The following is a 13,980-nucleotide window of genomic DNA, read 5'->3' as shown; positions in this document are numbered from 1 at the left end:
TGTAAAATAGTAAATAAAACATGGCAATTGGGGATTAGTTTATTATTGTCTTATGTACTTGAGGTACAGTGAAAAGCTTTTGTTTTGCTGTCTATCCATGATGTTCACTTCATTACATCAGCACGCTGAGGTAATACAAAAAAATTAGCAATTACAGAATGCAGAATACAATGGGCCACCGGCTAATCGGGGAAACTGCTTATTTTGGACAAGTCTTAAAGTACAAGATCAAATCAACAAGACAGCCAGGATTCCCTTTGTTTATTTGGGACACTATGCCACTTTGTTGGTATAGAAGGTGGTCAATCACGTGCACTTGTGTGGTTAATAGACACCTCACCAGGCTTAGGGTGAACAGTTCATTGTGCTTGTGTTATGTTATCAGTTTAGGCTAATGGGTGCCGATTCAAAAAGCAGTCATTTTTGATAATTTGGCTTTTTTTAACTTTGACTTTAAAAATGTTTTTGAAACCCTTGCCACAAGAAGATTTGACACTAGCTCAAAAAATTACTCTATTGGCCCAAGTTAAAAGCCATCCACCTAACACCACTGTCAGATGGCAGAGATAACTGGAAAGCCAAAATCTGCACTTGCATACTTGACACATCTGCAAGATAAACGGCGAGAAGAATGGGCATTACACGAGGGACGACAGGGAACGTCCCAAAAACAAAAGCACGAAGGTAAGAATCCAGATGTTGAAGTTGCCCTCAGTCAATGGTTGAGGCGTGTGTGTGTGTCTGTGGACCAAAGTTAAAAAGCAATTCAGAGGAGCTAGCTAAGAAGTTGGGTACAAAGATGTTAAAACAACAGATGGTTGGTTGTCTTAATGGAAATAGAGGCACCATATTAAATTCAAGAAAGCTCACGGCAAGAAAGGTAGTGCTGAAGCTGTAAGTGCAGAAACATGGAAATCTACAAAACTCCTTGACTTGCTTCAAAACTGCTGTGCAGATGATATCTACAATGCTGACAAAATGGACCTTTTTTGTCCTGCCATGCTGGACAATTCCCTTTGCTACAAACATACAAGACTATCAAGTTCAAAGAAAGCAATAGGTCGCATAACTGTGTTGGGACTGATAAAAAGAAATTGTTATTTATTGTGGAATGTGTTAATGAATGAATAGCTTACCAATCAAATGTATGCCAGCATGCACTCGATGAACTCCACATTACAAACTAGTACACAGTTTTGTCGTACTGCATTATATTAGTAGTATTCTAATTAGTTCTGTATTTCATTTAAGTACATAATTTGTTATTCAGTTAAACAATAGTTTGTCTTTTGTATACCTTTTTAACTACTTCCATTAAACTTTGGATAATTGTAGCAGTTACTTAATTGGGTCAAAATGTACTGGCCCGACGTATCCCAATTAATCGGAATTCAGTTTAGTGTTACATTTACAGACAATAACGTGCAAGGCCATGACGAGGTAGATTGTGAGGTTAAGAGTCCATCTAATTGTACAAGTGGTCCAGTCATTAGTCTTATAACTGTAGGATCAAAGCTGTCCTTGTGCTTGCTGGTACCTCCATTCAGATTTTCACCACTTCTGATGCAGCCGTTGATTCAAAGTGGAATATTTGTGCTAGTAATATTTTACTCCATTAAATTTTCTCCATGATACACACCGTTATTGGATCTCAGCGTCAGTATGTATCATGTTGACCATGAGTAATGTGAGAGAGTACCTTTGTTAAACTCATTGGGCTAGGTAGTTTGGAGTCACCAACTCACTGTCCTGTGAGGCAAACATGGAGCTGTCGGTGTTGCCCAAAGCAGTTTTAATCCAAACTTTGAGATCTCTGGAAGTTTTGAACATTAATGTGGGTGGGTGGGCCAGCACAAAAAAGAAGAAAACTTTGACAGCTGGCAAAATCATGTCCCATGGGCTTTGCCAATTGTTAAGCCTGTTAAGAGCTATTTATGCTTCTGAATGTTCCTGTCAAAAGCAATTAAAATCATTAAAACCTTAAAGGAATTTAAAATGTATTAAAAACCTTTACAACATTAAGCATTAAAAACCACTTTTAGACATTTAAAAGCATTTATGCAATATTAATTAATTGCAAAACATAAATTAACTTTCCATTTGCCTTGCTTCCTCACACTGCATTCTGAGCCAGCAAAAGGGAGCAGGCGAATGTTCTTGCATATCTGCTGATGAACCATAGCAAGGTCACACTGTAGCGGTGTGCTACACGCAGCGCTGAAATAACGACACGGAGTCGGTAAACTGCAGTTAAAGAAGATTTTATTCGAACTTCGCAGCTTCGCTTTAAAGCCTCCCTGATCCCGCCCTCCCCGGGCGCAGATGCTGTAGGAGGCACGTACTCACAGTCCTGTCCCGCGCGCGGATGCTGTAGGGGGCACGTACTCACAGTCCCGCGCGAGCTTTTCCCTTTGTTGGTGAAGTAGACCTGGCGCCCTTTTGGGACTGGCCTTTATGCCGGCGCGCTGGCTATTTGTGAGCTGGTTCGAGTGCGCTAGGAAGTGGGTCGCCACAACACTACATTATTCAGTTCAGTAAGAAGTGCAACGTCAAAGCACTACTGGAAAATTGCTAGCCATGGCCAGCAGGGATTTCCGACTCATGTGGGGACTGCTCACATTTCCCAACAAATTCTGGCCCAATACGTTGTTCGCAGGTTTGCATTTATAAAGCACCCTTCTCTCCTGCCCTTTCTGCCTGCACTATGAGTTAAGCAATAAGTTTAAAAGGGTTATCCTTGTTTTTGAACCTGTCTACAGTGACACTTTCCTCTGTTTTTGTAACAAAACATTCCTGGTCCCCAATTCAGGGGTAAAAATATGTCGAGCAGACATTTTGAGAAGTCACTGGAAGGTCTGGAATAGGAAGCCATAAAGTTTATAGATCAGCTGGTTGAGTCATGTCACAGCAACAACCTTGCACTCAACGTCGGTGCGGAAACCAAGGAATTGATTGCGGACTTCAGGAAGGGGAAATCAGGAGACAACACATCGAGGGGGTCAGCTGTGGAAAGGGTGAGCAGCTTCATGCTCCTGAGGACCAATATCTTCATATTGCAGCCCTAAAGAAGGCACAGGCACCTGCGGCTATGCTTCATCATGGTTTTAAGGAGATTTAGTACAGCAGCAAAGACCCTAGCAAATTTCCACACATGCACCATGGAGAGCATTCTAACTGGTTGCATCACCACCTGGAATGGAGGCTCCACTACGCAGGATCGAAACTGACTACAGAAGTTTCTAGACTCAGCCAACTCCATCACAGGGGCACGTCTCACACCACTGAAAACATGCTTCAAGATGTGTTGCCTCAAGATCCATCATTAAGGATCAGCAATATCTGGGACATGCCCTTTTCTCATTACTACCATCAGGGTCGAGGTACAGGAACCTGAAGAAGCACCATCTTCCACTCCGCCATCAGCTTTCTGAATGGTCCACAAACCCGTGAATACTATCTCATTATTCACCTTCTGCGCTATTTATTTGTTTTATTTCTTATTGTAACTTAGAGTGCTACTTACGTCTTGCACTGTTCTGCTGCCACAAAAAAATAAATTTCATGACGTACTGTTTGCCAGTGATAATAAGCCTGATTCTGGTGGACAGTCCAAGACTGTGGGGATGAGACACCAGCATCGCACATTGAAGAAGGTCAGAGTGGTAAGATGGAGGCACATACTTGTGTAAGATTGCCAAGCATGGGAGGCAGAAGGCATTATTACAGGAGAAGCATTTGATTGTGAGAGTGTGCTGAGAAATGGCAGATTGATACGTACAGTAGCAGTACCAGACCAAAAGTACATTGATAGCAAAGATGGGCAAATTTGGATTTATGCACGGTGGCATTTAGGAAGCTGATTATTGGTAAGATCAGATCTGGCAATAGCAAAGACAGCGATGAGTGCTGAATGACAGTGCCATGAACTTAGGGAACCAGGATATATTTCAAAAGTAGAAAGGGTGGAAATGGATAGGATGAACGCTTGAGTGTTAAAACAAATACTGAAGTTAAGGATTGTTAAACCCAGCCCGAATGAGCAATCATAAATGTAAATGAAATGAGTTGCTATGGTTCAGGTTCTTTGGAGATCATTGTGTGGCATGTGAAACGGTTGAGCAAGACTGATTCAGTCAATTTGGAAAACACACTTAATGATTCTTTGCTTGACAATGAGCAAGAACTGAGGGCAGTCATGTCAAAGATAATAGGGCAAATTCCTTTTGTAATTTACACCAAGTTCATACTCACTATTTAAAGAATATTTTGACATTCAAAAGCCAATTAATATGTTGTCCAAGAATCAATATTATAACACTTTGACAACTTGGAATTGATTGTAGCTTGTTCAATCAAATAACACATCTATATTTTCACATTATCTGCAGGCACTTGAATACTGTGCATTTTCAATGCAATTGGATGAAGTTGCTCTGGTGATTTCTGATGGAATGTACACCTATGGTCACATTGGGAGGTAAGATTAAGTTTCATACTTAGATCTGAGCTCAGAGCAAAAGGGAACTGGATATCTGGAAAAGTAAAAGTTATCGAGAAGAAATTGTGAACTAAGATTAAATTGCTCATCTGCAGTTGAAAGTAATATGCTTCAGATATAGGAGGGAACCTTTCTTGCAACATGTGTTTTATTGTCTTAAAGCTTTGAGAAAAAAGGGAGCAGGTAAATTGCTTATATAGATAACAGAGGTAGCTTATTATTTAATTAAATTGACCGTTTACTGAGCAAGTAGCTGTTCATTGACAAATGCAATAAAATGCTGCTATTTCTAAAACGTCGGTTAATGCAGTTTAGAAATACTTCATTTATTAATGTTCAATAGTCATCCACCAACAGGAAGCTACAGATGTATCTTCCAGTTGATCAGCATTCCTGGTTCTATCAGATGAGATATTTTACATAAACTACAAGGGAATCTTTTGCAATGCATGCGTAATGTGGAAATAGATTAAGTTTGTGGTTCGGAGCTAATCTTATACATAAAGACTGTTCATAACTGATTACGTGCAGTATGTGTTTGCATTTGTGACTTTTCTGTCAGTTTATTTGTACCCCTGTGCTTGCTGCCCATTAAGGGCTTCCAATTTTGCTTTCATCCCTTCAAAGCCTTTGCCTGAAAGCTTACCAGATTGATTGTTGTATGAGGGAAGGTTGGATCAGCCAAATCATTATTTGCTGCAGTTTACAAAAATGAGAGGAGATCATGTTAAAACAAAAATTCTGACAGTGCAAGAGAGACTGGGTGTGGGGAAGGTGCTCCCCCCAGGCTGTGTGTCTAGAATGAGAAGACACATTCTCAGATTACAATGCAAGAGGCTTCAGACGGAGATAATGGGAAATTACTGCGCTCGGTATATGATGAATAGGGGATAATCTCTGCATAGAAGGTGTAAAGGTCTAATCCCTGAATATATTTAAGAAAGCAAAAGGATGTATTTCTGGATACAACAGACATCACAAGATATGGAAAGAGAGTGTGAACATGATATTGAGGTTAATCATTGCATTGAAAAGACTGGATGTGCGAAATGGCCTGTTCCTCATCTCGTGTTCTCTATTTCTATGTCTCTAAGTGCCTCTGCCTGTTCCACCAAGATCTTTTGTGAACTTCCGATTCTATCCTTCATGTACATCTCTGATTTCCAGAACTCGACCAGACATTACAGTGCCTTCGACTACCCAGGTAACAAAGCATCTACCCAGACGCTAAACCAGCAACCTGGGCACGGAATCAGCCACTTAGATGCTAAGCTAGCAACCTGAACACCAAGCCAGTTATCCAGACATGAAACCAATGACCTCCACAGTAAACCAATCAACCAAGTAATAAATTTAGTCAACTGTGCACTAAACCCAGGAAGTTAACTCTTGATTTCCCACTTCTTAAGGAGGTTCCAAAAACATTTGTCCTAATACCTGCTTTTCTAGCTCTGAGTTAAGTTCTGTTTAATTACACTCCTGAGAAGGTTTGTGAAATAGTGTGCTCCATAAAATTTAGTTGTTGTTACAACCATTGATCGAACTCTGATCTGTTTAATGGTGTAATAGAGCAATGCAGTAGTCTCCTGGTTGACTTTTGAAATAGCCAGCAAGACAATACACAGAAAAATATAACTGCCATCATTGCAGATATGAACATAGCCATCAAGCTCAATCATGGCAAAGGTGTACACAACTCAGAAAAACTCTCAACACTAATATTTTAGGACTTAGAAACATAGAAAATAGGTGCAGGAGTAGGCCATTCGGCCCTTCGAGCCTGCACCGCCATTCAGTATGATCATGGCTGATCATCCAACTCAGAACCCTGTACCTGTTTTCTCTCCATACCCCCGATCCCTTTAGCCACAAGGGCCATATCTACCTTCCTCTTAAATATAGCCAATGAACCGGCCTCAACTGTTTCCTGTGGCAGAGAATTCCACAGATTCACCACTCTCTGTGTGAAGAAGTTTTTCCTCATCTCAGTCCTAAAAGGCTTCCCCTTTATCCTTAAACTGTGACCCCTCGTTCTGGACTTCCCCAACATCGGAAACAGTCTTCCTGCATCTAGCCTGTAAAATCCCTTTAGAATTTTATACGTTTCAATAAGATCCCCCCTCAATCTTCTAAATTCCAGTGAGTAGAAGCCTAGTCGATCCAGTCTTTCTTCATATGAAAGTCCTGCCATCCCAGGAATCAATCTGGTGAACCTTCTCTGTACTCCCTCTATGGCAAGAATGTCTTTCCTCAGATTAGGTGACCAAAACTGCACACAATATTCTAGGTGCGGTCTCACCAAGGCCTTGTACAACTGCAGTAGAACCTCCCTGCTCCTGTACTCAAATCCTTTTGCTATGAATGCCAACATACCATTTGCCTTTTTCACCGCCTGCTGTACCTGCATGCCCACCTTCAATGACTGGTGTACAATGACACCCAGGTCTCGTTGCATCTCCCCTTTTCCTAATCGACCACCGTTCAGATAATAATCTGTTTTCCTGTTCTTGCAACCAAAGTGGATAACCGCACACTTATCCACATTAAATTGCATTTACCATGAATTTGCCCACTCACCTAACCTGTCCAAGTCACCCTGCATCCTCTTAGCATCCTCCTCACAGCTAATACTGCCGCCCAGCTTCGTGTCATCCGCAAACTTGGAGATGCTGCATTTAATTCCCTCATCTAAATCATTCATATATATTGTAAACAACTCGGGTCCCAGCACTGAGCCTTGCGGTACCCCACTAGTCACTGCCTGCCATTCTGAAAAGGTCCCATTTACTCCCACTCTTTGCTTCCTGTCTGCCAACCAATTCTCTATCCACATCAATACCATACCCCCAATACCGTGTGCTTTAAGTTTGCACACTAATCTCCTGTGTGGGACCTTGTCAAAAGCCTTTTGAAAATCTAAATATACCACATCCACTGGCTCTCCTCTGTCCACTCTACTAGTTACATCTTCAAAAAATTCTATAAGATTCATCAGACATGATTTTCCTTTCACAAATCCATGCTGACTTTGTCCGATGATTTCACCTCTTTCCAAATGTGCTGTTATCACATCTTTGATAACCGACTCTAGCATTTTCCCCACCACCGATGTCAGACTAACCGGTCTCTAATTCCCCGGTTTCTCTCTCCCTCCTCTTTTAAAAAGTGGGGTTACATTAGCCACCCTCCAATCCTCAGGAACTAATCCAGAATCTAAGGAGTTTTGAAAAATTATCACTAATGCATCCACTATTTCTTGAGCTACTTCCTTAAGCACTCTGGGATGCAGACCATCTGGCCCTGGGGATTTATCTGCCTTTAATCCCTTCAATTTACCTAACACCACTTCCCTACTAACATGTATTTCCCTCAATTCCTCTATCTCACTAGATCCTTGGTCCCTTACTATTTCCGGAAGATTATTTATGTCCTCCTTAGTGAAGACAGAACCAAAGTAGTTATTCAATTGGTCTGCCATGTCTTTGTTCCCTATGATCAATTCACCTGTTTCTGACTGTAAAGGACCTACATTTGTCTTGACCAATCTTTTTCTTTTCACGTATCTATAAAAGCTTTTACAGTCAGTTTTTATGTTCCCTGCCAGCTTTCTCTCATAATCTTTTTTCCCTTTCCTAATTAAGCCCTTTGTCCTCCTCTGTTGGTCTCTGAATTTCTCCCAGTCCTCAGGTGTGCCACTCTTTTTTGCTAATTTATGTGTTTCTTCTTTGGACTTGATACTATCCCTAATTTCCCTTGTCAGCCACAGGTGCACTACCTTCCCTGGTTTATTCTTTTGCCAAACTGGGATGAACAATTGTTGTAGTTCATCCATGCAATCTTTAAATGCTTGCCATTGCATATCCACCGTCAACCCTTTAAGTATCATTTGCCAGTCTATCTTAGCTAATTCATGTCTCATACCTTCAAAGTTACCCTTCTTTAAGTTCAGAACCTTTGTTTCTGAATTAACTATGTCACTCTCCATCTTAATGAAGAATTCCACCATATTATGGTCACTCTTACCCAAGGGGCCTCGCACAACTAGATTGCTAACTAACCCTTCCTCATTGCTCAATACCCAATCTAGAATGGCCTGCTCTCTAGTTGGTTCCTCGACATGTTGGTTCAGAAAACCATCCCGCATACATTCCAAGAAATCCATTTCCTCAGCACCCTTACCAATTTGGTTCACCCAATCGATATGTAGATTGAAGTCACCCATTATAACTACTGTTCCTTTATTGCACGCATTTCTAATTTCCTGTTTAATGCCATCCCCAACCTCACTACTACTGTTAGGTGGCCTGTACACTACTCCCACCAGCGTTTTCTGCCCCTTAGTGTTATGCAGCTCTACCCATATCAATTCCACATCCTCCAGGCTAGTGTCCTTCCTTTCTCTTGCGTTAATCTCCTCTCTAACCAGCAATGCTACCCTACCTCCTTTTCTTTCCTGTCTATCCTTCCTGAATATTGGATATCCCTGGATGTTGAGCTCTCATTCTTGGTCACCCTGGAGCCATGTCTCTGTGATCCCAACTACATCATATTCATTAATAATCATCTGCACATTCAATTCATCCACCTTGTTATGAATGCTCCACGCATTGACACACAAAGCCTTCAGGCTTGTTTTTACAACACTCTTAGCCCTTATACAATTATGTTGAAAAGTGGCTCTTTTTGCTTTTTGCCCTGGATTTGCCTGCCTGTCACTTTTACTTTTCACCTTACTACTTTTTGCTTCTACCCTCATTTTACACCCCTCTGTCTCTCTGCACTTGTTCCCATCCTCCTGCCACATTAGTTTAAAGCCTCCTGAACAGCAGTAGCAAACGCTCCCCCTAGGACATTGGTTCCAGTCCAGCCCAGGTGCAGACCTCCCCCAGAACTGGTTCCAATGCCCCAGAAATTTGAATCCCTCTCCCTTGCACCATTTTTCAAGCCACGTATTCATCTGAAATATCCTCCTATTTCTACTCTGACTAGCACGTGGCACTGGTAGTAATCCAGAGATTATTACCTTTGTGGTCCTACTTTTTAGTTTATCTCCTAACTCCCTAAATTCACCTTGTAGGACCTTATCCCGTTTTTTACCTATATCGTTGGTACCTATGTGCACCACGACCACTGGCTGTTCACTCTCCCATTCCAGAATGTCCTGCAGCCACTCAGAGACATCCTTGACCCTTGCACCAGGGAGGCAACATACCATCCTGGAGTCTCGTTTGCGGCTGCAGAAACACCTATCTATTCCCCTTACAATCGAATCCCCTATCACTATAGCTCTCCCACTCCTTTTCCTTTCCTCCTGTGCTGCAGAGCCACCCATGGTGCAATGAACTCGCCTGCTGCTGCCTTCCCCTGATGAGACATCTCCCCCAACAGTATCCAAAACAGTATATCTGTTTAGGAGGGAGATGACCCCAGGGGACTCCTGCACTACCTGCCTACTGCTACACAGTCTAGTGGCCACCCCTTCCCTTTCTGCCTGTGTAGCCTTTACCTGCAGTGTGGCCAACTCACTGAACGTGCTATTCACGACTTTCTCAGCATCGCGGATGCTCCAGTATGAATCCAATCGCAGCTCCAGACGCTCAATGCGGTCTGCCAGAAGCTGCAGCTGGACACACTTCCTGCACACATAGTCGTCAGGGACACTAGAAGTATCCCTGATTTCCCACATGCTGCAGGATGAACAAACCACGGGGCCGATCTCAGCTGTCATGACCTACCCAATACTTGCCTCAATTTTTGAAACTTTCTCCTTTGAAAGGAGCTTACCCGGCCTTTCCTCACTTGGAGTGAAACTCGTCCTCAGCCTCTTCTCGTCAAAGCCTCTCGAGTCAAAGCCTCAAGTCTCCACTCCTTCACTGGCCCACCAACTCACTGGTCACTTTCCACAGGCTGCTCCACTTGAGCTACCCCTCTATTAATTTGTTTGAGTTTTTCAAACTGCTTGGTGACCTGACCTTGATTGCCCAATTAGTTGCTTTCTGCTGAGTCTGAGCTATTCAAATCTTCATTGTCTAATCAATGGCTTTCTGCTGAGCTATTCAAATCTTGATTGACTTGATTGCGCAGTCCAACCGCCAAAACTGCCAGAATCTCTCGAGTCAAAGCCTCAAATCTCCACTCCTTCACTGGCCCACGCACTCACTGGCCGCTCCGCTTGAAGTAACCCTCTATTTATTTGTTTGAGCTTTTCAAACTGCTTGGTCACCTGACCTCGATTGCTCAACTTGTGTTTAAATTGTGAGAACTGTCCCACAGGTTGGTTGGCAATGTTGTTTGTCATACTCACAGTGTCAAATCTCCAAGCCAGCATCCCAGACTTGGCCATTATCATTCATGGGCAGGTTCAATCTCACCAGCAGAACAGAGAGTTCATATACTGGTGGGATGGCGTGGATCCGAGGGCAACATCATTGGCTCCAGAATCACTAAAGTCGCACAGTAGCAGCTCAAATGTGGGTAAAATAGAACTCACATGTCCCCTCATGTCCCATTCCGGAGCGCCAAGTTAGCCAAGGATGAGGAGGAATTTCTTTAGCCAGAGGGTGGTGAACCTGTGGAATTCATTGCTACAGATGGCTGTGGACGCCAAGTCATTGAAAGTATTTAATGCGGAGGTTGATAGGTTCTTGAATAGTATGTCTGTCAATGGTGAGAGTACCTTGAATGTTGACAGAGGTGATGAATTTAGTCTAGAAGAAAAAGGGAAAAGTATGTAAAGCTTAGAAGCTAGACTCAAACAGAGCCCTTGAGGACTTACAATGAGGCCAAAAAAGAACTCAAGCAGGAAATTGGGAAAGCCAGGAGGGGCCATGAGAAGTCCTTGGCAAGTAGGACTAAAGAAAATCCCAATGTGTCTTATGCATAAATCGTTAGCTGGAGGAAAACGGGGGGGGGGGGGGGCAACCACTCAAGGATAAAGAGGGAACATTTGCTTGGAGGTGGAGGATGTGGGTGAGGTCCTTAATGAGTACAATACTTTAGATCACTATTTACCAAGGAGAAGCATGTGAAGAATAGAGAGATCAGTGCAGACGGTATCAATACGCTTGGACATTTTGTGGTAACAGAGAAGGTACTGTTGGGTCTCTTAAAGAGCATTGGAGTGGATAAGTCCCCAGGACCTGATGGGATTTACCCCGGGTTATCGAGAGAGGCAAGAGAAGTGATTGCTGGGGCCTTGATCAATAGCTTTGTGTCCTCTCTAGCTACAGGTGAAGTCCCAGAGGACTGGTGAGTGGTTAATGTTGTTCCATTATTTAAGAAGAGAATCAGGGATAATCCTGGAAACTATAGACTGGTGAGTCTCATGCCATTGGTAGGGATGTTACAGGAAAGAATTCATAGAGATAGGATTCATGAGAGTCTGGAAAACCATATTAGGGAGAGCCAGCATGGCTTTGTGCAGGGCAAGTCGTGTTTTACTAACTTGATCAAGCTTTTTGATGACATGACAAGCGTGATTGATGAAGGTACAGCAATGGATATTGTCCACATGGACTTTAGTAAGGCGTTTGATAAGGTCCCTATGGGAAGCTCATGCAGAAGATTAAGATGCATGGGGTTCATGGTGAATAGGCCATTTGGATTCAGAATTGGCTTGCCCATAGAAGGCAGAGGGTGGTGGTTGATGGGACCTATCCTAGATAGAGGTCCGTCTGTGATTATTAATGTTCCATAGAGTTCTGTACTGGGACCCATGCTGTTTGCGATGTACGTATATAAATGACCCGGATGAAAATGTGAACAGGAAGCTTCTTGTGGTGAGGGAGTTTAAATCCAAAGGGCACAGCCTCAAAATGGAGGGACGCCCATTTAGAACAGAGATAAGGAGGAATTGCTTTAGCCAGAGGAATTCATTGCTGCAGGAGTCTATGGAAGCCAGCTCACTGGGGGAACTTAAGGCAGAGGTTATCAGGTTCTTGATTAGTCAGGGTGTGAAAGGTCATGGAGAGAAAGAAGAAGAATGGGGTTGAGAGGGAAATAGGTCAGCCATGTTGAAATTACGGAGCAGACTCAATGGTCCAAAAGGCCTAATTCTGCTTCCATGTCTTTTAGTTTTGTGGTCTAAAATGGTGTATTAGTAACTTTGCAGATGATATCAAGATTGGTGGTGTTGTGGATAGCATAGAAGCCTGGCAAGGAATACAACAGGATTATAGATCAGTTGCAGACAAGGGTAGAGAAATGATAGGTGGAGCTTAATCCGGCCAAATGTGAAGTGTTTTACCTTGGTAATTCAAATGCAAAGAGCCAGTACACTGTTAAGTATAAGATCCTTAACAGTACTGATGAGCAGAGAGATCCTGGGGTCCAAGTTCATAGCTCTCTGAAAGTGGCTACACAGGTCAATAGGGTGGTTAAGAAGGCATATGACATGCTTGGTTTTGTGATTCAAGGCATTGGGTTCAAAAGTCAGGAAGTTCTGTTGCATCTTTTTAAACTCTAGTTAAGCTGCATCTGGAATATTGCATACAGTTCTGGTCACCTCATTATGGGAAAGATGTTGAGGTTTTGGAGAGGGCGTAGAAGAAGTTTACCAGGATGAGGCCTGGATTAGAGGGTGTGTGCTATAACAAGAGGTTAGATAAATGTAGGATGTTTTCTGTGGAGTGTTGGAGGCCGACAGGAAATCTGATAGAGGCTTAGAAGATTATGCAAGGCATAGCGTAGATTGACAGTATTTTTTCCCCGGGTTGAAATGTCTAATACAAGAGTGCACGTATTTAAGGTGCAAGGGGTAATTTCAAAGGAGATGTGAGGGGCAAGTTTCTTACATAGGGAATGCACTGTGTGGGGTGATGCTAGAGGCAGAAACATCAGATTATTTTAAGAGACTTTTAGATAGGCACATGAATGTGAAGACAATGGAAGGATGTGGACATTGTATAGGCAGAAAGGAATAGTTTAGTTAGTCAGTTGAATACTAAATTAGTTGGTTCAGCACAATTTAATCGGTTCCTCTGCTGTACTGTTCTATGTCTTATGTTGTTCTATGTTGTGGGGAGGAGGCAGGAGAATAGATTTGAGAGGGATAATAAATCAGCCATGATAGACTGTAGGTGCACATTCAATTGGCCAAATGGCCTAATTCTGCCCCAATATATTATGATGTTATAGCTGGTTGTTGGGGGTTGGTGAAAGAAAATCACCACCAGGGAAGAATAACAGGCTGGTCGGACATCACCGATCAGCATACCACAGACTTGTTCCTGCTCGGTAGCACTGAATAGAGCGACCAACATACAAATCCAAAATTCCATCTTTGCACTGACATACTTTGTTTTCTACTGAGTTAAGTAGGATTGTTTCCGATCCAATCCAGTAACTCCAAACTGTCTTTTGACGAGGAACACACAAAATGCTGGTGGAACACAGCAGGCCAGGCAGCATCTACAAGGAGAAGCACTGTCGACGTTTCGGGCCGAGACCCTTCATCAGGACTCTTGACGAGGCACTGTGAGGCA

At 42.7% G+C, this 13,980-nt stretch overlaps 1 protein-coding gene across 3 annotated transcripts in view; it reads left to right on the top strand.

The window, feature by feature from the left end:
- fkbp16 (FKBP prolyl isomerase 16) overlaps window positions 1-13,980 on the top strand; it is a 222,544-nt gene that overhangs the window by 54,685 nt on the left and 153,879 nt on the right. For all 3 annotated transcript variants that reach the window (XM_073033044.1, XM_073033045.1, XM_073033043.1), the window contains exon 3: window positions 4,389-4,477. In XM_073033044.1, coding sequence (XP_072889145.1) covers window positions 4,389-4,477 — 89 coding nt within the window. The remainder of the gene's footprint in view (window positions 1-4,388; window positions 4,478-13,980) is intronic.

Source organism: Hemitrygon akajei, chromosome 30 (assembly GCF_048418815.1).
Source record: "Hemitrygon akajei chromosome 30, sHemAka1.3, whole genome shotgun sequence".
Taxonomy (NCBI): Eukaryota; Metazoa; Chordata; class Chondrichthyes; order Myliobatiformes; family Dasyatidae; genus Hemitrygon; species Hemitrygon akajei.
The sequence above is the reverse complement of the archived record's forward strand: the minus strand, read 5'-3'. Positions and strand labels throughout refer to the sequence as shown.